This window comes from Ambystoma mexicanum, chromosome 8, assembly GCF_040938575.1.
Source record: "Ambystoma mexicanum isolate Mex_15411 chromosome 8, UKY_AmexF1_1, whole genome shotgun sequence".
NCBI classification, from domain to species: domain Eukaryota; kingdom Metazoa; phylum Chordata; class Amphibia; order Caudata; family Ambystomatidae; genus Ambystoma; species Ambystoma mexicanum.
This window is the reverse complement of record NC_090929.1, coordinates 1107914319-1107939531: the sequence shown is the minus strand read 5'-3', so window position 1 is coordinate 1107939531 and position 25213 is coordinate 1107914319. Positions and strand designations below refer to the sequence as shown.

General features: G+C 44.6%; 1 protein-coding gene across 1 annotated transcript in view; it reads right to left on the bottom strand.

The window, feature by feature from the left end:
• Positions 1-12274: 12274 nt before the first annotated feature.
• The window catches only part of LOC138472788 (protein-arginine deiminase type-1-like), a 432575-nt gene continuing 419636 nt past the window's right edge, over positions 12275-25213 (bottom strand). Inside the window, exon 16 of the mRNA XM_069611135.1 lies at positions 12275-15657. Within this exon, the coding sequence (XP_069467236.1) occupies positions 15388-15657 (270 nt within the window). The 3' untranslated portion in view covers positions 12275-15387. The remainder of the gene's footprint in view (positions 15658-25213) is intronic.

The following is a 25213-nucleotide window of genomic DNA, read 5'->3' as shown; positions in this document are numbered from 1 at the left end:
TTGAAGAGAAAACAAGTAAAGCTCTCGAAAGAGGTTGGATCTGTAAGCAAGAATATGACTTTTTGATAGCAACAAAACCTTCTATACCTAAGTTTTATATTTTGCCTAAGATCCACAAATCACTTCTTGACCCTCCAGGCCGCCCCATTGTTTCATGGGTAGGTTCTATATTAGAACCACTGTCAAAATTCGCAGACAAATATTTAAAGCCGTATGTCCTGGAGATGTATTCATATATTCAGGATACCACAGAGGTGATAACTCTGATCGAGGACTATCCTTTTAACTGTGAGCAACAAGTACCCATGAGTCTAGATATCATATCCTTGTATACGTGTATCCCTCAAGACCAGACCCTAGAAGTTTTGGAAGAGGTGCTTCTTGAAAAAAGAACAGAAGGAACGTGTCCCAATAGCTTCATACTTTGGTGTGCGTCCATGTCCCTAAAAGACATTTTTTTTAGTTTTAACCAACAAATGTTTCAGCAAGTGCATGGCACTGCCATGGGCTCAGCAGTTGCGCCCTCTGCGGCTAATTTGTTCGTGGAAGCTTTTGAAAAAAAAGAGTAATTTATAGCTCCTCCAATCCTTTTTTGAGTCAGTTGCATCTGTGGAGGCGCTACATTGACGATATTTTCATTATTTGGGATGGCGACACAGTGCCATTTGAGAACTTCAAAAAATGGCTTAATGAACAGAATCCATTTGTGAAATTCACAGCTACCATCAGTACCAGCTATATCAATTTCCTTGACATCACAATTTGGGCCGATGCCAGCGATAACACATTGAAAGTGAAGCCGTATCACAAACCGACCGATCGGAATTCACTTTTTTGCAGTACGAAGCTGCCACCCGAGCCATATTAGGAACAACCTACCAGTAAGACAATTTCTATGACTCAAGACGAATAGCTCTAGTAGGGCTATTTTCGAAGTAGAAGCAGCTACCTTGAGCCAGAAGTTGCGCACTAGAGGGTACCCGAAGAAGATTGTAAAGCGAGCTTGCAAACGCCCCAAGAACAACAATAGAGAAGCACTTCTCGAATATCGCAATAAAACTCCAGACAATGATAAAATCGTATTTGTCAGTACTTTTAACACTCTCTCCAACAAAGTGAATGCCATCGTTAAACGCAATTGGCATATTTTAGACACCAGTGATTGTCCGATCGAAAAGCCTCTGTGTGCTTTCAAAAGAGGCCAGAATATAAAGGATTTAGTTACTCGGAACGATATCTCAGTCCAGTCACCACAACTAACTTTGACTGAGTCATGGGGGCTACAAAAACCTATGGGACATACACCTTGTGGTCGGTGCAGCTGTTGTTCAAGTACTAAACGTACCAAAGCGATCGATCTAGGCCTGTTAAAACCTTGGCAACAGAGGCAGTTCACCAACTGCAACTCACATATGGTGGTCTATGTGATTTCGTGTCCTTGCCCCAAAATCTACATCAGGATGACCGAACGTAAAATCAAAACAAGGATCACCGAACACAAAAGCTGCATTCGAAATAAGAACATCACAGCCCCAATGGTTGGCCATTTTTTGTCGATGGATCATTCACCAGAGTCTTTCATGTGGAGTGTTGTGTCACAGATGTCCTCTAAAGAGAATACATCGGTTAATAAGAAAAAATTGTTTGACACAGAACTAAGATTGATTTTTTTGTGTAATTCGGTAGAGTTAGGTCTTAGTGCGACTATCGAGTGGGACCGCTTGAGTTAGGGTTTTGTACATTTCCCTTTCCTTTCAATGGGCGCGGGCGCCCCCCCTTTTTGAGCTCGCCTTTGGAGCAGTTGCATGTATCTAATGCAGGGGCTGCACTTGTATCCTAACTGCATTAAAATGAGTTATGTACCGTCTGATCAGGCGGCACCTTATTCGTGTTGCAAGCTTTTTTTTTTACATCGGAGTAGCTTTTCCGTTTAAGATTTCCACAAATCTTTAGTTCCAAGGACGCAGTCCATAATAGGCAGGCTATCATTATATGGGGATAAGAGGTTTTCCCTCTTTTAAGATGGCCGCCGGCTTACACTGCAGTGAGTGAGGTTTTCCCACTACCTCGTCAGTTTCTATATACTGATGCAGCGAGTTAGAAATACACGGCGGCTCCGTACAGCTTTGGAGTTGCGCAGTAGCCAGACGATCTGGGGAGCACCACGATTAACACGGTAAGGCGAGAGGGTGCGCGTCGATAATGTACCATGGTGACCGTAATTGTCCTTACAGATAATCTTTGCGCACTGCAGGAGTTTCCAAGTCGAGGGGCACTTAACACATTGTCTACGCGTGTCTTGTTCCCTATTCACAGGCGGAGCAAGGAACGCTAACCCGGCCGTTGTGAAGAAGCCGACAGCCCAGTATCGCGCAGCACAGTGGAGCCACGGACGGCATGCTTTATCCTTCATGCGAGCCCAAATCACATAGAAGACTGCTCTTAAAATAAAGGTCAGTTTTGCACGTTGCTCTGCACATTAGCCCACTCGGGTGGTGGTGAGGCAAGCGCCATTTGAATCAGGCGTGGTCGATTTCTCTGCAGTGAATTGGTCAACCACTTTGGGGCAGGATCACTAGTACAAGGTGTTTTCTACTTCCTACAGCCATTTGTCACCAGTTCAAAAGTCTTATTCCCTGTCTAGTGGTTCTTTCACTCTATGGGTTGACGCTGCTCGAGTACATTGCGTTTAAGGCTATAGTTGGGCACCCGGCCACTATTTAGTCCCTTATTACTGTTTTGCTAGGCTCACAACTACATTCAGTATTAGCCATTTGCTGATCATGCTCTAAATATTGCCCCTTGTTCCATACCTTTCTTTTTAGAAAGAAAAGTTCTTCCACTGAAATAGTTCGCGTTAACTACCCCTGCTACTACTGATAAGTGAGCAGTAAGGTAAGCCCTCATTTTAGCGGCAAGTTAGAAACCCGATACTATTCACAGTGTTGGTTAGGAGGGATTCAACTGATTTGGCCTGTTGTTTCTGTTTCCGTCCATTAGGTTGCTCCTTCATAATCAAAAGAAGGCACCTTTTATGAACTGCTCTCCTCGTTTGGCTCCAAGTGTTGCTGATTGTATACTACTCATTATCTAGTCATTGACATGCTATTTGATGTTTTTTACATCCTCCCCTGAAGAATTTCCCACCACCTGTCTTCTTTAAGATTAATGGGAATGAAACATGTCGGGCTTTTGTTTTAATTGTGAGATTGTTGTCACAAATTGAACAAGGCATTTACAGCTACGTCATACTGAGAACCTAAATAAGTGTTTCAGTGTAGAAACGTTTTTCTTACAATTGCACATATTGTTTTCATGTCACACAGTTGTTTTGGTATACATTGTTGAGTTTTGTTTTTTTCTTTTTATTAGCTTTCATTGCCACTTATTTGTTTTTGTAGATTTGGTTGTTTTTCAATTGTTACTGCACACCCAAAGAATTTTTTTCTTTGGTTGGTGTATTATTGTGTTTTGTCTATATATTAGAAGGTCTGACAGCTTTTCTACCGTCCTTTTAAAAAAAATCTTTTTTACAAAAAGAATGTTGTTTCTTAATAAACTGTTTTTTAACCTAATTACATGCATTAAATAAAAAGATATATATATTTTTCCAATTTGTTCTCAGCATCAGTTGTTGCCATAGAGGAGCCTAGTTCATAGTGTTTCCCCAGGGAAGAATATAGATCCTTAAGGGTGATGAGGTGTTGAGACTATTCTGTTTTGACTTAATTTTTTGTATAGGGCACCGTCTTGAGCCTCTCTAGTTCAAAAATACCCTAGTCCTCTGAAAGTTTTCCAGTGCTTTGTTCCCCACCACTCCATCCTTCCTTCCATGTTATACTCTGCCATACGCAAGTATCTGTGGTCTCTCCCAGCAGCCAGGTTCTCGTCCCGTCTCCTTCACTCTCGTCCAAAGACATGACAATTCCTTCAATGTGATAGTCTTTGTTTCTCCCTTGTCGGGCCCATCAGTTATATACTGTATAGCTTCATCTAGCTGCCAATAATTGTCCATCATGTCTAATGTTTTATGTAATCATCTTTATATGGGAACGTGGCTCTGGATATGCATCTCAATGTTGCTGTCTTCCCCTGGAACCTTCCTCGAGTGGACACCATTGAAAGATATATTAAGCATTGTGCTCAAGCTGCTGGTATTTCAGTTGCTATGAACGTTCTGGCATAGTGGATTAATGAATGAGCAGACATAGCAGCTCTCCCCGGTGGTTTTCTTACCTACTTTGGTCATGTGCTTTTACCACAAGTTGTTAGACGCTCAAGCAGTGTCAATGAGATACATGTCTGCCCCGTTCATGTCTTTATCAATACTGCACTTACCTCTCCTTACCGTTACCGCAGTGCTCTCCTGTCCAGCTGACATGGTCGTTCCACCTGCTTGGGTCAGGGGAATGTTAGTGGAGGGTACAGTGGTAGCACTAGCAACACAGGTAATTTTCCAAAATACAAACACAATAACCCTGGTAAAAAATGTAAGACCAACAAAAGCATTACTTTTTTTATATGTTATTCATTTTCACTTACACTGCTTCACCCTTGCAGCTTGTAGATATAGTTGCCTGCCTGAAATACGCAAAGAAAAGCGTTAGTGTGTTAGTATGGTAAATAGCTCTTAAGCCCTGCGGACCAAATAATCGCTCATCGCGAATGTGAACACTTCTTCCCACACTTTTCTTACATATGGATCTCTCAGTGTGGCAAGGACAGGGTGATTGCCGTGCTCAAGCTGAGGGTATGTTTGGGCCAAGTATCGATAAAGGTAAGATAGTATACTTTGGGGGATCATGCTCGAAATCTACTGGGTCTTCTCACAGTATGGCCAAATTGGTTTGAGAATGTATCTGGGTGATGGGCGGAGGGCAACATGAAGAATTATCAACAATTACATTGGGTTGCTCGTCGATTGTGTGCTGAAAAGTAAATTAACAAACAGTGTTCCCTTACTCTAAGTTGATGAGCAGTCCTGTCCCTAACTCTGTTGTCCGCGAGCATGTGGCCATTGGGTGTCCTCCACTTGGACGTGCAAGTCCAGAACGCACTTGTATCTCTCTTAGGTGCTGAACGTTGGCCCTGTCGATCACAGTGATCTTGTTGCCAGGTGAGGCTGCTGCCAGAGACATGATGTCTGCCAGGTGGTTCCAGTCCGGCTTCACCCCAGGTTTGACAGCACTGTCAGCCACCTTTACAACCACATGCGGGCCCGTGTATCATGGTGCATTCCAGCGCCTGACGAAGTTCCTCCAGAGGACAATGTCCCCCACATTCAATGGGTTGTTAAATCCTGAGTCTTTTGTTGCATTGTCCCAGTTGCTCTTTTCGCTGTCTTCTGGGCCTCCCCGGTGTCGTATCTGGCGAGAGATAAAAGAAGCACTAGCAACCAAGGAAGCGATTTACTCATACATTTCTTGTCATGAACACATCTGCACTATTCTCACAGTCTTTCAGTGCTCTTGTGGGAGGAGCCAGTGGGAGATGCATGTGCCGTCCCATCAACACCTCATGGGGCATTAAATGGTGGTCGGACCCAGGCTTATTGCACAATGCAAACAAAACAAGAGGCAAGCAGTGAAGCCAATTCCTTTTCATGCTCTGCTGGGTTTTAGCAATGGGCTCCTTCAGGAGGCTGTTCAGACATTCACACACCGCATTCGCTTGCAGGTTGTATGCACAGGCAAATTTGTGTTGAATGCCCAGCAGCGTGGTGATGTGCTGGAACATCTCTTTGCCGAAGTGAGGGTCGTTGTCAGAGCGCAGGACCTCACACACGCCCCATCTTGGGAAAACCTCTCTGATCAGGAATGTAGCCATTTTGAGGGCGTCAGCATATGAACAGGGACCGGCCTCAATCCACCTGGAAAATGGGCACACAACCACTATCATGTAGCAGTACCCCTGGCACACTTGGATTAGATCAATGTAATCAACATGTACATTCTGGAATGGGCCTACTGGTCTTGGTATGGCTCCTCTTACAACTCTCAAAGTATGCAGTGCTGTAAACTGCTGTCAAGTCAAACAGTTGCTCATGAATTCCGCCACGTGTTCCGCCAAATTAGGACATAACCATGTTTCTCCAATGCAAGCAGCAATTACCTCTTTTCCCGTGTGTGTTGGGTAAAACAATTGTGCCAGTGCAGTGTTCAGTAATGCTAGTGGCATGACCATTTTCCCTGTGTTATTCTGCCGCCATAGGGCATCTGTCAGAGACATTGTGCATCCTCTTTTTGTCCACAACTCCTTCTCTTCCCTGGGTGCGGCCCCCTGCAGTTCCATAATGTGTGCTTCTGGTAGCATGTTGTACCCTCCTTAAGTACCATATTTATGATGCACTCAAGCATTTGGAGTGCCCTCTAGTTCCCATGGCTCCCCAAAATATGCTGCACACTGCCTAAAAATATGCTGCCTCGTCTCCCCTTGAGATGGGATATTCCCCTTTAGTGTGTGCTTCGCACTTCACTATTGCTATCCGTGCTGGATATGTAATCACTTCTATCAATCTCCCCAATAGGAGTGCATGCTGTACTGGAGTCTCGTCTGCCCTCCTGAATCCTCTCCTGTGCCACCGTGACCATCCTGAGTGTACTGTGGACATCACATAGGCAGAGTCAGAGTACACAGTCACCTCCATCTTTCTGCTGAGTTCCAGTGCTTGTATTAGGGCCACTAGTTCTGCTGCTTGTGCTGAGTAATGGGATGGTATTCATGTACTTGCTTCTACCTCACTTGTCCCATCTTCCTTCAGTCTTAGTGCATACTCTTACAATGTGTGCATGGTCTGGCACGATCAGCATAGGTTTATTTTCTCAGCCCGAGTGCTTGTTCTTTCAGGGACCCCTATGCCAGAGAGTCTGATGTTAATTGAGTTGTGAGCTCATAGGCTGGGTTGGGTGCTTCCTGCTGATGTTGTTATGCCGCGGTCCATCTCCATGCACCTGGCTGCATTGGTTAGTTCGGAAACACCACAACCAAAACTGCATGATATGTTGATCCTTGTTTCTATTGCTTGTTAACTAATGATTGCTTATGTTCGATATTAGGGTATAAGTAATTAGTGCGGCATGAGCACCTGTGCCATCCTCCACAAAATAATGTGTAGAAAGTCATCAATTGACGTTTTTCATATGTCTTCCTGAAATGTGCAATTAACAATAAAGAATGTTTGATGAATTCATAATGGAATGCAATGTGGACACAGATCTTTCTTACATTTGTTGGAACTAAACATACATGGGTCATGTCCTTTCAAACAGACTGTTTGTGCCTGATGCACCCAGACTTTCCGAACAATACCTTGCCATTGGTGAAGGTCTTCATTGAAAGAAACTGGCAGCAACATCATCACGTATGGAGCATCCTTCCAGCACTCGTATGATTGGGGTCATCCACTTACTCAACTGAGCTTTCCTCCGGTTCTGGTAGTCTCTGAAGAGTGGCTAAGTTATGTGGTGTGCAGTACAAAACTATTATATCGCATACATTCTCGAGAGTATACATAAGGTCACTCCTGACCATGTGTATACAGCGAAAGTGAGTTTTTAACAGTCCAGAAGTATGTTTAAATGTTTTCCTTATTCTGAAATGTGGTAAATTGCATTTCTGTTTTACTGCATGTGTGAATCCACAAGAGTTCAAGAACAAGAGTCAACAATTGGAGTTTTTCATGTCTTTTTGAAATGTGTAGTTAACAATAAAGAATGTTTGATGAATACATAATGGTTTGCAGTATGTACATAGATCTTTCACTTACTGGAACTAAACATACATGGGTAATTTCCTTTCAAACAGCCATACTTTCCCAATAATGCCTTGCAATGGGTGAAGGTCTGAAGAGGGAGTCGGGATCCTGCTACCACCCCACCATCCAGTCAAGTTCATGACAAGACGGAAGGCCAGAAAACACTGCAAGCACCCATTCTATTTTGGACGAATTAGAAGTGCCCCAATGATTGACATTTCAGTCAGCCATATACCGACCTGGCACAGTGCAAATCTATCCATGTGTGAATGAAGAGCCGCAGGCCATGGTCAGAGACACCTATATGGACAGCCTGGACTAAGCACCAAGAGGCCATGTTGCTGACGTCTTTAGAGACACCACGACATAGCAGGATTAGACATGAAGCATACGTGCCATCCGCACTTTGCAACACACACTCGAATACATGAAGAACACAAGCAAACATTTCTATAGTTGGACGACAGGCACATATACATACTGTCATTGCTTTTCTTACTGTGCCATTAGCCAAATGCAGCAACGCAGAAATCGCAAGGCACAAGCGATCCGGAGCACAGCTTGCAGATGCTTAAATGCGAATAACCTTATGGGGACCTGACAGAGCCAAGTGTGACTAATCTATGCAGAATATAGTATAGCATGAACACAGTAGAAACCACATTCTAAGGTTTAGGAAAATTACAGCAGGCCTCTGAGCAAGGGACGAGCTGAGCTGATTCAGGCTGGACAGAGAGCAAGACGTGAGAGACAGGACCGTAGCCAAGGTCAATAGATACAGATGGTATTCCAATTCTCAGATAACGAAGGGAGCAGCTGCAGAAAAGGGGAATAAATCCTCATAATTCAGAGCTGCAGAGCTCAATTTCCTGGTCTCCGAACATGTGATGCAGCTGAAGCAGGCAATGGACAGTGATCGGTGGTGAGAAAGGAGAACCGATGCCAGGCAGCCAGACACGGACTGCAACAAGTATGCAACAGTATGCAACAAGTGTTGTGCCGAGCAGGAGAATATTCTCATAAGGCAAAGGTGGTGCACTCAACTTACAATACAAACACATAATGGTTCTCATCACCTTGAAAAGGTACACAGTGAGCTGAGAACCATTTCAGGTCTCGGGCTTGGGTACATCAGCTCTAGCCAATCACAGCTTAGTACCTATGCGGTTGGTAGCAACGGGCAAGAGACAATGGTAGGTTCACTACTCTACAATGTAGCAAGTTGGATTTTGGGGGACAGACCAGCCACCTGACATGGAAGAACCAGTAGAAAAACACATATAGGTACCCTTATAGGTTATCATGCATCTGACGGCCAATCAGATGCTGTGATAGGTTTTTGGAGAACGGTCTGAGTAATGACACATTTCTTGAACAAAATTCACCTGCGACAAAATTTACTGTGAGAGATGCTAGAATTTCTGGCATTCTTGCATCGACCCTGGTTGGTTTTTGCTGTAATAAACCACAGTTTGAACTTGCTGTTGACTGAGTCCTCCGTGTATTCTGGGGGAGGGTCTCCCTGTGGCATACCTGTGAGTTCTTCCCCAACAAGGTAGCAGAGCCCGGCACCAGGTTTTCTCCTCCGCCGCAGAACCTGAAAGGCTGCGGGACCCTGGCATATTTCGAGAAGACAGGAAAAGCATACCTGTGGAAAGGCCGTCAGAAGCCAGTTGGAAATCATCCTGCCTGAAGTCTGCGAGGAGTCCAGGCAGACAAGGAAAAGAAACAGGAAAGTGAGCACCTTCTGGGGGAGTCGGCAGCCGAGCAGACCACAGAGTGTAAGTATTGAGCCAGTTTAACGGCAACTGTGGGTGTGAGGGAGGGTATCGAGTATTGTGGAATATTGTTTAGTACCGTTGAGTATTGTCAAAGTATTGTCAAAGTTAGTAGGGACAGGAGTGGAGGTAGATGTCCCTTTTCTATGTTTAGGGCACATTTGGGTTTTAGAGGTAAACGGTTATGGTGAATAACCTAGACTGTTGACTCGAGGGCACGGAGGACAGAAGTATGTAAATAAGTGGATTTCCTGTGGGTTGGGTGTTTTAGCTCGGGTCATAGATGACAGTATCCCTGTAAGGGCTAGCAAGGGAACAGGCCTATATTGCGAAAGGTGATTCGACCGGTTACGTCTCCTGGAGTGAGACATTTTGCACACTAGGCGATGCAGCCAGTACAGTTTGATCACAAGAGAATATTGGTATACTCTGCCTGGAGGCAGGAAGACAGCTGTGGGGTTTTGTGTGGTTTGGGAGTAATGGGATATAAAAGTGTATGCACAGTATTTGATTTTGTTTCTGCACTACCTTGTTTAGTAGATTGGTGACATCACCCATTAGGTAGCACATAGGACACAGGACACAGAGAGCTTGAGACAGAGAGCTTGAGAAAGTGAGGAGCTAGTATTGGAAACTTGGGATTGGCAGACGAGGTGAACAAGTGGCGTTGCGCTGAAGGCACATGCGCAGGATTGTGGGTGTGCCTGAGGAGGCAGTGGTTGTGAAGGAGGGGCGGTGCACAGAGCACGCCTGATAAGTTGTGGAGCCAGAGAGGCTCATAGAAACTTAAAAGTATTGTCATTATATTGTATCTAAAGGCACAAAAGATGTATCAAGGGAAATGGAGGGGCACACGCCCCTTCAGCACTTGTGTAAGACACTCCCACCCTAGAAGGGAGAAGATTTGTAAATCCAGCACAGAATGATCCAAAGGTACAGAGGGGAAAATTAACTAAACCGTGGCCATTATGTGGAAGTTTCTCCAAGGACGTGCAGCGAGGTGCAGAGGGGAGTGAAGGAGGGTCTCGGGTGCATAGCCACGAATGAGTGGATAAGGAAACAGATACTCCTGAAGCTGGAAGGAAAAACAGACGGGGAGACCAAAGGGGCGACTAAGGCAATGGCGGGTCTGAAGGGAAGCAGCGAAGCGTCAGACTGGGCAGAGATAATGCATGAGACAGATAGGAGGGAGTAGGAACGGGAGGAGAAATTAAAATGAGAGGACAGGGAGAGGAGGAGAGAAGAAAAGTTGGAGGATCGAGAGGGGCCTCACAGAAAGGAAAAGAGCGGAACGGGAGCATCAGGAAATAAAGACAAGGAATGTGGAAGAGATCGAGAGGCGAAGGGAAGTAGCAGAGCGGGAAAAACGCAAGTTGGTTGAAGGGGAACAGAGGAAGTTGCTGTTTGAAAGACTGGCAAAGGAACGAACACGAAGAGAAGACGTGCGAGTAATAAGGGCGGTGAAGACACAGGGGACAATGGGCAGGGGAAACGACAGACTCGAGGAGGACAGACAGACAGAACCAGATAACACAATCTCAAGAGGCAGGAGCACAGCAGACAGAGACGGAGCTGGCCTCAGGGCCTGCGGGGGAGGAAGTAGGTACGACTTGAAAGGGTCTGGATGCTGCAGGGTTCATTCAAAATGGTGATGGGGAGGAATATTGTCTTGTAGTAGCCAACCATTTATCGAAATGAGAATAGCACAATAATGATGCAGTTCAATTTCATAATGAAAATATTTGAACAAGATGGATATCCACCTTTCATTGCAACTGACAAGGAGTACAATTCAAGTCATAGCAAATGGCGGATTTCCTATTGACCAATGCCACTGTCCCCAAAACAAGTACAGTATATCACCCCGATACCAATAGAACGGTGGGAAGATCTAACATAGTGGCCAAAGAGGACGTGCATACAACCAAAGTGACTGGGGGAAAATGAAAGGGGTTGGTCAAAGAGATTACTGCAGCTCATTGATTCACAACAGACTCAGTAACTGTGGAGCTTCCTGAAGATGTTGTGCCCACCTTGGATGCATAGATCAAAAATGGTCTGCACCAATTTGTCATCGCTAAACTAAAGGATGACAAAGGGAAATATCAAAAATAAGGAAAAATATGACATGAGAAAAGTCACCAAGGGAATTAAAAATGGAAACAGATTGGGGGAAGAGAATACGTTCAGGTGACTTGAGAACTTGAAATGCAGTGGACCTATGTATGTTAAGACAAATTGCACCAAGTGTTATAAACATCTTATGGATATTTATAGCACCATGTGTTTGCAGTAGCAGAAATGGTGCTGCAATGTGCGCAATTGCAGGAATTCCAGAATTTATAAGGACGCCAAACACAATGAAAAGTAGTCATGGTTATTCGAACAATTTGATATTAGCATTTAGCGTCTTTCTTAGCAGTGGAGTGGAGGCACCAAACAACCAATTTAACAATTTAAGGCCAATTAAGATTCTGGGGGCATTGGTGGAGCAATTATGTTTAGAGGGAGTAACAGCTACCACCAGTGGTAGCAGTTGCATGTCTGGCCAATTATGAGTTTCCATTATATTCCATTCTGATGCCCCATTGAACTTCATTGAGCAATGGAGCTATTACCACCACAACCTTCAGGACAATAAACCCATAATCAGGAGAACTGAAATGTGCTCAGGAATGACCTCTCATTCTCCAGGTCAAGGCTGAAAAATACAATGAAATGGAATGAAAAACTTCAGGCCATGAACATTTGAGTAATGTTTAAATTATAGATGGAAATGGTGCAATGCATTCACGATGACTGCATTACAAACACTACAATACATTAAAACGTTTAAGTGGATTGATATGTTTTCAAGTTAAACTCATAAATGTAGTGAAATATGGCACTTGAAGTATCCGAGCTACCTTAGCTCCTCCACACTGCATTGCAGGTGACTTCACAAATGGCGTCACAATTAGTGTCCGATATGGCATGGCTGATCACATACTGTCCATAATCGAGAACCAATTAATCAAATACATCGGCATGCACTAGTATTCTAAAACTATTTGTGAATATGACCAGGAGGTCATAACGTATGTAACTTATGTCAGCAACATTAGAGAGTGCGATTTAAAATGTTTGCCATCCTGGGGCAAAAAAGGAGAGTCATGTTGGTAGGGGTGATGGTTGTGAGTGCAACATGCCAGTATAAATGCAAGCAGACACATATAAATGAGACACTAACAAGATCATATAATTCATAACTTTTTTGCTTGTAAATCCGTTGTTTTGTGAAAAAAGAAAACACTTTTTTCAGGTCACATTTTACAAAACCCACCCAACCACTTATTGTGTCAATGAGAAAATCCTAGAATGAAAGGTCCTGTTCCAGAGCACTACAACTCTCAAAATGCAATGCGAGTCCCATTCGACCTTTTCAAGCCCCAACAAACCCCAAAACACCATTCCTGTCACATTCAAAACCTTTATAATGACCACTTACAATTGTGTAAGACACCTACTCACACTTCCTAGGCTTGGGTGGATCTGCGAGAACCACATCCACAGGTGCCGCGTCTGCTGGACCTGGGGGAAGACTGGTTTTGAGAGATCTGAGATGGGTAGGAAGAAAGTTTTTTTTTATAAACAAAGGGGTGCCTAAACCTTGGTCCTTCAGTACCAACAACAACAATAAACACAGGAGTGGACCAGTGGGATAGGGAATGGTATATCACAAACATTTATCTTTTCATAAATAACAATAAAATGTAATTTTTTGGATTCAATTTTTAATTTATTAGCATATATAGAATTGATATTTATTATATTAAAAACTGAATCCGAAAAATAAATGTATTGTTATTTATGAAAAGATCAATGTTTGTGATATACCATTCCCTATCCCACTGATCCACTTCTGTGTTCATTGGGGTAGGAAGAAAGGACAGTGGCAATGGTGACCCTGTACCACCCACAGAGCACAGATATGAGGAGAGAGTCTGTTCCTTTCACTTCTGGAGCCTGGTCAGTGGACATGTGACCAGGAGTGCTCCTTTTTTCCTGGTCCACCTGAATGCACTGATCCAATGAATATGTGGGCTTGTGGCATTCACCGGGGAACTGGGAAAAGGGCTATTGCAGTTATGCCCTGGTCATCCTCAGGTGTCTAAAAGCCTTCAGGGGGTTTTCTGGTAACTCTGGTCTTTCAGCGCTGACATGAATTCGCAAAACATTTTCGTTTCATTATACGCAGCACCTGCTGGCCAAGGTAGGGATGGTGATGAGACTCAGGCAAGGGTGTGTTAGGAAATGCACGGTGGAGGATCAGAGTGTTGGGAAGTCTCAGGGTTGTACAGCAGAATGGTTAGGGTGCTCTTCCTCATTACTGACCTCCTCAACCTTGTCCTCTGCTGCTGTTTGCCACTTACCACCTGTACATTTGTGAAGGAATTCAGTGTACCTCATCGTACGCAAATTCACACATTCAATGTACACTTTGTTAGCTAAAATGCATGCGTCATACATATAAAAAGTAGCAGCTTCTCCTCCTGTCCCACGACTCGGAACACCCAGAACCCTGCAGGCGGATTATGTTCAGAGCCTTCTTGACACCAGGGTGAATCCTGTGGCTAGGGACTCCCAGCAGTACTTGTAGTTCTTACCGTGGACAGGCCTCTTCAGATTGTTGCATCACTACTACAGGCTGTCCATTCCGCTGTTGTACACTACCAACCATTTTGATCTTTGCGTAAATGGTCTCCAGCTGCCTGGTTCTAAGGAGAGGTGTCAACAAGCATCCAAAGAAACACACCATCTCCTTGACGATTCCATCCCGAAGGATTGCAATTCCCTTTTCCGAGGGCTTGGTCTGTCTGCTTTTCCCAGCCTCGGGGTTAGTAGAGGTTGCCAGACATTTGGTCGAAAAAAATTGGTCGACCAGACAAATGGTCGAACCAATTTGGTCGAAAACCAAATGGTCGAATTTTTTATTTTTTTTATTTTAACCCTTTTTTTTATTTTTTGGGGGGTCCCCCCCCCCCCAACCCCCTTTTTTTCTCTAAAAACCCCTTTTTTTACTAAACGAAAACCCGAAAAATAAATATATAAATAAAAAAAAAAATTCAACCATTTGGTTTTCGACCAAATTGCGTCGACCAGTTTTTTTTCGACCAATTGACTGGACACCGTTAGTAGATTCCTGATGGTCTGTGGTTGTCGGAGGTGACAGCGATTGGACCCCTAAGAGTTGGCTGCATATATTATGGATGGGCATTGGGTGAAAGGAGTATGCAACAGAGGTGTGTCCTCACAGTCAGGATTGGCTGTAGGTCTCAGTGCGGTTCTCTGGTGGGCCAGAGAGGTGAGTATGGAAGTTGATGGAGCATAGATCTCAGGCAGGCAAGAGCTCCAGGCTCAGCAGGAGGAATGGACATGCAAAGGGGTGGGCACGCAATGGTGCACTGAAAAGGGGCAGAGTTCAGCAACATGCCTCTCCAGCACAAATGATCATGAGTTTTGCTGGGCACTGTGTGGGACTGTGCATCTTCCAGCAAACCATCAGCTGTTTTTTTCTGAAATGCCTGCTCATTTGCACATAGTTGGCACATTTGAGTGGCATTTGTGCCAGCCAACTACCATTCATCCAAAGCAAATTTCTGCCAGTTTGGATCTAATGCGGTGTAAAACCACATTACTACATGCCCACTCTTTAGCAGATCTCACACAGCTCAGAACAGACTGGACAGAGCCAAGCAAATAGTTGAGATACTTTCAAGTCAATTACTCAAGAGTCAGAACAAATGTGCAACTAGGAAGGCGAATTTGAACTCTGGTGGATGCACATGAGTTTTGGTGGCTCAGACTTTCCTTGTCTCATAGAGAAGACAGGATCCCTCTAATGCCATGGGAATGCAGGTCCATGTTCCACCACTTGAAGGAGAAAGGCACACGCCGGACGTTGGTTCCACAGTGCACATTGCCATCATACTGGTGGTAGGAGACGTAGTCGTCAATGAAGGTACAGTGCAGCCCCAGTGGCTCCAGCAGCGAGCGAACATTCTCCTCCAGGCAGCATTTCCCATCGATGATTGGACCAAAGGGCTTCGGGATGCCGAGGCGTTTCCCTAGTACCAGCATGTTCACCTGGGCAGGGGATGAAAGACAATATGTCAGGCCAATGGAGAGCGACCTGAAAAACTCAATGAAGAAGGTTGATATAAGCGCAGGGCGAGAGTGCAAGTTTTTGATGCACATTCCTTGTGCACACTAAGTGACAAACTATACATCAAACATTTTCAGCTTACTGGGAAGAATGTTCAAATTCTTTAACACATATCGGCGGAATGTTGTGGTTAGAATTCACATTAAAAAGTACTTCTCATAAACTAATACAATGTTTGTCCTTGCCTCAATCCAAGATATATTTCTGAGTGTTGTAGGAAGTGATACCTTTCATTTCAATGGGAAAGTGAGCACAGAGCCAATCTAGTGCATTAGTGCGTGAGGGGGACTACAAAGGTACTATTTGTTCCAATTGTTCACTTCTGAAAGGAGATCCACTGTTCCCTGGAAACGTACACTTAGGTACTATTCCAGTAGTGAGCAAAGCAACACTACCTACAACATGCCTACAGAAATACGTATGACAAACAAATGATTTTCTTTAGATGAAAACAAGGTGATCTACTTGCATTGCCTGAAAGAAGTTTGAGGATTTTTTAAGCAAACATTAGCGTGCCAGAAGTTAAACCAGATGCTGAGGGCATGTTTAACATGAACGTATAGTTTACATTTGACTTCCTCTATCCATGGTTTGAACAGGTAAAACTTGGCAGGTTTTTCCTGAGGTTCAGTTCCGCAGGGTTTCACCTAGAGTCTATGAAAAGGCACAGGCGTGCATTAGTGACACTTGGCTTGTTTTCCCCAATGTCACTTAAAGCTTGCTTTGGGGTTCTTTCAAATCCCAATTCCTGATTATGAGCAGAAGCTGTGAGTGACACCAGTTGCTCTGTAGGTCTCTGCTAACAGGATTGGGTTCAAAAGGGATGGCCTGGCCAATCCAAAGCAGCAGTAGATGCTTATTTACTTATATATTTATAAAGTGCTGAAAGCCCGCAGGCATCAAAAAGCCAAAACGAAAAGTAAACTTATAACATAAAATACAAAAGAAAGAAATACACCTTCATCACAGTAAATGCAACATGACAAAGATCATCAAATACAGCCTTCTCATTCAGGGATACAAGCTTTCAGGCTAATCGACTATAAGTTTTAGATTGAATAATTCGAATTACTAAGGTAACTAGGTAAATTACTGGACCCACATCTGACCAGGACAGTCCCTGTTTTCCTGGGTACACCACTCATCTATTTCCAACCTATGTATGATTTTCAGGTCTGTGTATCTCACTACACCCGGCACAGTTCGTTGATGAAGCCGGGTCAGGACCTTGTTCCTTAAAGCATCTCTGGGTTCTTTTCCTGTCGGTTTTCGACATTGATAATGATGAAGTTCCTTTTATCCATGGCAGGGTTTCGAAGGGTCTTATCCCTGGGCCATGGCATAAAGGACTTCCTTACCCCAATGTTTTTTGAAATAGGGATTTTATGTCCTTTCACAGGGTAGCCCGCAGTGCAAGGAACTAACATGGACTTCACGGGATCCACTAGAGGAGGAGGGTGTAGATGACTCACCCTATCCTTTTCTCTAAAAGAAGGAACAAGTCCAGCTGAACATTCAGAGCCAAGGATAGGAGCCGGTCCACAGGATGTTAACAATGTGGAAGCTGGAGCTCGGTCCCCCTCCCTCAAAAGAGGGTCCGGCTGAGCGGGAATGTCAGAAGAGGCCGGATATTGATGCATCGATGGAATGGATATGGGGTCGGTTTGGCAAGATATGTCTACCCTCACAGCGTGAGAGTTCCCCACACAATTGTCTAAGGAATCCCTCCATTTACTAAAATCGTCAGAGTTCTGCACAAATTTAGTTGGTTAATAATGTTGGCCTTTTCCATAATCCATTGGTCTGGGGTGATCTGCTCTTGGGAATTAACCACTGAGATGGCCGTTGCTGTGGACACATTGGGGTTGAGGATTATTAGAGACAGACCTTTGTGAAGGGGAAGGCCAAAGCAGCGCTAGGCACAAGTTCATTTTTGTTGCAGAGGAGAGTTCCCCAAAGCAATCTTAGCCACAAGTGGATTTAAAGGCTGAGGAAGGCGTATGCCCAAGCATGCTTAGGCAGATGTGAATTTTATGGTTGCAGGGAGTATGCCAAGGCATTATTTGGCACATATGGGCTTTGTATGGGGTGACTACATGAAAGCAGTCTTAAGCATATGTACATTTTGTAGACGTTGAGGGCACCAAAGTAGTTGTGACCAGACTTGAATTTGTTGTCGTGGTAGTAAACCAAAGCAATTTTAGGCACGCATGCTTTTTGTATGCATGAGTTATGTTATGTTGCTAGAATTTTAGTAGAATGCAGCTTTCACCAAAAGGTGTCTTGGCGCTATATGTTCCTCTACACGAATGCTATCCCGATTAGAGAAATTATCACAGATTAAAAAGATACTTTACTTTACTTTATTACATTTATAATGTGCAGCCATAGACCTGAGGGTGTGAGGGCGCAGACAAAGAGGAACAAGACAAAAAACAAGCAGAAGCTGTCCTGAGAGCACTGAGCGGACAGAGAGAAGAATAACAGAGAAATTAACTTTTTAAAAAGGAAGGTTTTTAGTTCCTTCTTGAAATTGCTCAAAACTGATAAGCCTCTCAGATGGTTAGGCAGAGCATTCCAAAGCATGGGGGCCGCTAAAGCAAAGGCACCCAGTTTCGCTTTCTTGGTTTTAGATCTAGGCTGGAGGAGAAGATTTTGGTTATTAGAGCGCAGGTGTCCATGGCAGGGTTTTGTACCTATGTACCTCTGTAGGTATGGGGGCATAGTTCCCATGAGGCATTTGAAGGTGATGACCAAAAGTCTGAAGGAGATAGAGGCCTCCACGGAAAAGGAGGGCGGGCGATAAATCAGTATGAAATTAACTGTAGTGTTAGAATTCATGCCAATTTTTATATGAAGGAATTCCATTCCGTCCATAAGGTGTCCCTTGATCTTCCAAGTAGATAAAGAGTTTAAGATGTAGGCTACACCTCCACCCTTCCCTGTCTCTCTGTCCTGTCTAAGCATGCAGTAGCTGGCAGGGATGGCTAAATGCAATGAAGGGCCGGCCGAGGCAGAGCCCCACATTTCTGTGATGGTGCAGACAGAGTTTTTTTTCCTCGATGTAAGCAGATACTTCATGTGCATGCTAAACCAGAGATCTAGTGTTAAGCAACTTGCAGGTCAGAGATCATACTGGGTGGGGGGTGGTGCGACATACCACATTATTACCATTCGAGGGAGTGCCTGACTGTGACAATGGGATTTCAGGCTCTAAGGGAGATTCTGTGAAAGACATACCAGGTGGGCTCTGGGAAATGGAGCAGTCAAGACTAAGAGGCAGGGGGGCTTGCAAACGTGGTGGGGAAGCAATGACATGAGCATTGGAAGGCGGGGGAGACAGACTTACGGAGGTGGTAGCTAGTGGCACGGCCTCAGATTTGCTGAAGATATTTCTGGCTGCCACTATAGCGGCCAAGACTTTCAGGATACCCATAATGCTCTGATACTAGACCAGGCCTCGAACGCCGCCACGGACCGGCACGGACCGGCACAGACCGGCTTGCCACCTTTACGCCGGCGCGTTCGTGCCGGGTTTAATGGGAAATAGATGCAGAAACTACAGAGCTGCTGGGAAATGTAGCTTTATTCCCAGAACAGTGCGTGCAGGAAAATAATCCTGTTTTAAGTCGCACTGTGCCTGAATCAAACAATGAAAAGCAGTTTGCACACAATCACGTTACCTAAGAGGGTAATACAATAATATTAAAACAAATAGCAGCAAATAGCAGCAAAGTTATTAAAAAGTATTTTAAAGTTGTTAAAAATGAAATTAAGCCGTGAAATTGGGGGCGCTCCTATATAAACAGACATTTTTAAGTGTTTTCTGTAGAAGAGTAAGTAAGTTTCATTACGCAGATAAAGTGGCAGCGGGTTCCAAAATGCATATGCCTGTATTGAGAAGGAGCAGCCACCTTTCCTTTCCTTCAAGTAGTCGAGAACGTTGAAGATGGTCAAGTGGTTAGATCTTGGTGTTCATTTTGAATAACAAAAATGTGATTTTCTTAGCAAAAGGAAGTCGTATTGGGCCAATGTATTTCTGTAAAGACTATGCATAGGCTTGAAAAGGGAGCCAGTGCAGAGTTCTCAAGGGCAGAGCGTGCCTACTTAGCTTTAGAAGACTTCTTGGCCCTTTAAATGCTAAGGGTGTGTATGTTCGTCCTGAATTCCCATAGGAAATCATTGTAGTCTCTGCTCACTCCCACAGTTAATCAGCAATAAGGAAACCTAGATTCCTGGTCCCTTGTTTAGGCTCAGGACATTGTCCAAAGCTTTCTGGCCAGAAAGAAAAAATCAATGGATTTGATTTATGGTTAAAAAAGTATTTACATTTTGTCCAGATACATTTTTTGAAAATTAGCATCCGTCCATTCCTTAATGGCCATTAGACATTCATTAGATGAGCAAAGTTGTGGATTATCTGAATGGTCCAGATCTATAAGGATGTGTGTATTTAACCCTCGCCATACACAGGCCATTTGTTACCTGGACATTTGTACAAAAGGCCTGGAGATGAAGATTACTTTTTTAGGACGCTGTGACCAATCCCGCGACATCGTCACTTCTCCCCGATGGCGTGACCCTTTCCATGAGGCCTGGGTGGTGAGTCCGCTTCCTAATAGTCCTCCTGTGGTTGGTGCACAGCGGGAGGCTCTCATGGGGAGAGACACCCCCTCTTGGGATAGGAGAGGACAATTCAGGAGAACTCGGTAGGCCAACCCTCCACCCACACGCTGTGCACCTTCCTAACGCATAAAACCCAACTCCATATCCCATACCTCCGTGTATGTGTGTAAGTATGAAAACATAATAACTACTGAGACGAGGAAGAGCAGGGACTACCTAAGGGAGACTTACTTAAGAAGTACTGAGATGAGGATGTGCGGAACATGGAAGAGCAATGGTGAGAACTTGAATGAACAGTGTCTTCTGTGCCCGCTTACGATAAAAACAAAAGCCATCCCGGGGGAGCCGCAAGCATGGGAACCGTTCAGCGTGGAGGACAGAAGAGGCTGGGAACCGGGATGCTGGCTGGCCGCCATGGACAGACCAACCGGAAAGCTGGCGAAGCAGAGGTCCAGCCGTGCGAGGAAGCTAGACCATACAGTCGAGGGAAGATGCGCATCTTGCGACGAAATACATGTTGCAGAGCCACCACAGCACACCGGAGAGTGAGAGAAGATGTGATAAGCCTGAAACAAAAGCCCGAAGAGCCCAAGATAGACCGTAGGACACCAGCAAACACCCTACAGGTACACTGGTTGCTGGGACAGTTGCCGGAGCGGCAACCGAGTCGTGGAGGACTCTAGAGCCAGAGAACAGAGGTGAAGAGGGACCCCCAGTGGGTGGAACAAATATTAAGAACGCCAAAGACAGAAACAGCAAAACTCGGGTTGGGGACCCGCACCCACAAAAGAAGATCCATAAAAGTAATCTCCTTCGTGGCAGTACTGGGCAGGAAAGTACACCAGGTCTGCTAAATCAAAGCGGTAGAGAAATACAGGTCTGGAACCCACATCCACAAGAGAAGAGACGTACAAACCATCTTTCTCGTGGCAGTACTTGGCAGGAGAGTGAACCAAGTCTGCCCAAGTCTGAAGATTAGGAAGCCTGGGACCCTCAAAATGATAGACTGAAAGTATTGAATTGTTAAACCAAAGTGAAAGAGAGGACAGGGGAAGGGAGTCATTCCCCCTGGGTGGAAAGAACGCTTGAGGGCAAGATACCAGGAGAAGGAAGTCATTCTTCAAGTAACGAAGACCAGGGGAAGGGAGTCATTCCCCCGGGTTGCGTTGAACTATAAAATCAAGATACCAGTAGAAGTGAGTGATTCTCCTGGTAATCAAAGCTGAAAAGACGTTCTGATACAAAGTGTTAAAAGATAAGCAGTGTGCCTGCCAAAGAAGGATATTGGAATTTTGTTTTTTGTGTTGGAGGACAATTTTGACCTGGGGAAGAAAGTAATTCCCCTAAGAAGAAGTCAAAGCATGGGAGTGAATGTGTATCCCCAGTCCAGAAGAAGGCAGTCATTCTTCTGGACCAAGAAAGTATACTTTATCTCTAGTGTAGTTTCAAATGAACGAGACAGAAATAGGGTTTTTGACACAGGACAGTGAACTGCTGATTTACACTGACATTCTGACAGAACCCTTAGTGTTTTAGAGGAGTCAGGGGAAACCCCTCTTAGAGATATGGAAAGTTAGGTTTTCTCTTATTTTCTTGGCTAATACAAGTCTATAGCAATCACCATTGATGGCAACATTATATAAGTATCCAAAGAGGTCAAAACATTAGGTGTCTATCTCGACTCCACTCTATCACTGAAAAAACAAATAAATGCCACCATCTCATCTACCACCTATACTAATAAACTTATCAATGCCTGCAGACCTTTTTTATCCCCCTCCAGTTGTCTTACCTTAGCTAGAGCGCTGATATTGTCTAAATTAGACTATTGTAACACACTCTTCCTGGGCTCCACGACAAAAAATCTGAACAGACTCCAGATTATACAAAATAACGCCTTAAGATGCGCGCTTAACCTCCCGCGTAAGGCTCACATCTCCACGGCCAGCAAAGAAGCCCACTGGCTCCCCATCCACGACAGAATTAAGTTAAGAACCCTTGTCATTACACACAAGTGCCTGTCACTGACTGCCCCACGCTACCTATCTAACACATTCTCCAGACACAGCACTTCCAGACCTACCAGAACTCCTTATCTGCACCAACTAAAGATCCCCAAATTCAATCTAAAAACAGCAGGAGGTTCCAGCTTCCCTGTTCTTGCAGCTCAATGCTGGAATACACTCCCGCTCGCTATCAGATCGGAAGCTTCCTTCTGGCCATTCAGAGCCATGGTGAAATCCTGGCTCTCTACCTAACACGCTGCCACTCATTTACGCACTTGCCTGTCTCCACCAATCCCTATCGTATGACTTAACCTCATCATGAAGCGGACCATCATGTAACCCGGTCCTCACGCTCTACTGTATCTGCTACTCTCACTGTACCCTTATTTGCAACATTGAATGTATGTACCCATTCTTTTTTTTGTTTCGCGCAACGATATGGAACTATGTTGTCCTCATGATTATGCACCCAGCTACCCGAGGGTTCGGCCGCGCTTTACAAATAAACAAACTAAACTAAACCATGGCCCCTGTGCATCAGTCTCCCCCTTCGGCACCCTTACAATGCATAGGAGTGTGTATTGATCCTCATTTTCCATTTCCTTAATCTTTTACAAGTAGAAGTATAGTCTTTTCGCAAGCTGTTTTAAAGTAGGTCCTAAGAGAAACAATTTATGAAACAGTCCAGGAAATATCTCTTGATTAACTGGCAACATAGATAACTTGCTTGGAAACCATGTCATCTTAGCTAAACTAGCTAGGCAGGTTGCCACTAAATCAAACTATCCTTTGCACTAGCTACCTAGCCATGAACTGCATATTAACCTTAACCTAAGCCAAAATGAGCTTTTTATTTTCTGAAAATAGCAATTCTAGTTTTGTCTTTTAAAATCATCTTTCTTTTATGTTAATGTTAATGTTCCTAGGCTTTGCAAACCCTTGTCTTAAATAAACATTTCCTTGTAAACTTCATTCTTTTCTTTTAGAATAAATCAAAAGCAAGCACCCCATCAGTATTTTAGGAAACATGTCTCATGAAGGCTGAATTCCGAAGAGCTACGCTTGGGGGGCGGAGTGCGAGACTAGGCTGAGATGATGGCTGATGACGATCTAGAGACGAAGGGTATGCGAGAATGTTTACAGGATTTCAAATCGCAGAGACACACTATATTGGATTGGGCAATGGGCCTGTTCGTGGAAGTGCAAGTAGGGAAATTAAAATGGAATTCACAAGTTCACAATGCTCCCGCTCCCCAAACTCTGCCTACCTAGACTAGTCTCCAAGACTGCAGAGACGCTGAGACGTAATATGCATACTTAGCTCCCCTGAACCAGCCAACTTAATAGCTATTAGCAGCTCAGGACCAGCACCAACATAAAGGTTTTCCTATGTTAACTTTCCTGAGACACCAGCTCACATCCCCATGGACCTGATAGTTATGCCCACAATCAGGACTTAAAAGGGATTTTGTTCTTTGCTCTGTTCTCATTTGACGGCCCGATTGGTGGACTAAAGTCTGGCTTTAGTGTTTCCCCACCCTTCTTTCTCCATGTCTTGGGCATAAGAAATTCCCATGCACTACACTCTCTTCGACTCTCCGGCTTAATGATGGCACCACCCTCTCCTCTCTGCCAGCATCAGGCTTTTGTGTTTCCCGCACCCTTCTTCTCACTCCACTTCTCTTTCTTTGAATCCTGGTTCAGATTTGATGCTCACGTACTCTTGTAGGTAATGGGATGCAGGGAAATCTAGCAGAGATTCTCAAGAAGTGTTAGGAGCTGAGGAGCCCGACTAGCCTCACCTTTACGGTGACCATCTAAATGTTCTCTGATTTTCCAGAGTCTGAGCTTCTCCCCTTGCAGAAATCTGTGTTCTGAAAATGCTGGCACTCCCTTGCATCCTTCCACCATGGGTAGAACCCATTCAGATCAAGGTTTTCCTCCTTCCCCATTCCTTGAACCCCCCTGGCCTCCTCGAACATCCCTGTATGGCATAACCCCTCCTTTCTGTTCTTCTCCAGTCTCTTCCTGGTTTTCCTCTACAACGTCCTCCCAAACCAGGTCTTATTATACCACCTCCTCTTGATCCTCACCAACCTTCTCCTTAGCTTCCTCAGCCACCTCCTTCATACTTTCCTCTACCACCTCTTCCTCATGTTCACCAACTTCCTCCTGATGTTTACCAACCTCATCTGACTTTGCCTCTTCACCCTCCTCTCCACCAACCTTACCTGCAAGTCCTTTAACCTCCTCTTGACTCCCAACCTCCTTCAACTTTGCTTCTTCCCCCTGATCTCGACCACCCTCCTTCACCAAAATCTCCTGGTGTCCATCAACCTCTGCATGGGGTATGGGTTTCAATCTCTATGCTTTCCTGGTGATTGCTCCATTCATGTAGCAAGAGTTGCTGACACTGCCATGGCTGTCTGTGGTCCCTCATGAACTCACGTTGCAAGCAGTGCAGCCGATTTTCACAAGCTCCCGAGACAAGCTCCCGAGGCCGGCTTGAGCATCCAAGCAAGTTTGAGCAAGAGGGTCCCTGATGTCTGTGGCAGCCTCAGCTGGGGACAGCAATTCTTTGCACAATGTCCTTTGTGTTGGTTGGAAAACGCTCCCAGTCCCCATTTCTTTAAGGGACAGTGTTGCTAGACTGGTGCTTTATATAAAAAGGTGGGCCTTTGATCTTAGGTTTAGAAGTTCCGAATTTGTGGCCTTTCCTAAGTCAGGATGTCTCTTATAAAGGGCTTACATGGCCAGTGTTTTTGTGGCATGCTCTGTACCCTTCATGTGCCCATCATCCATTAGCTTGGGGAGATACCTGGCCCTTTGGCCACTGCACTGAACG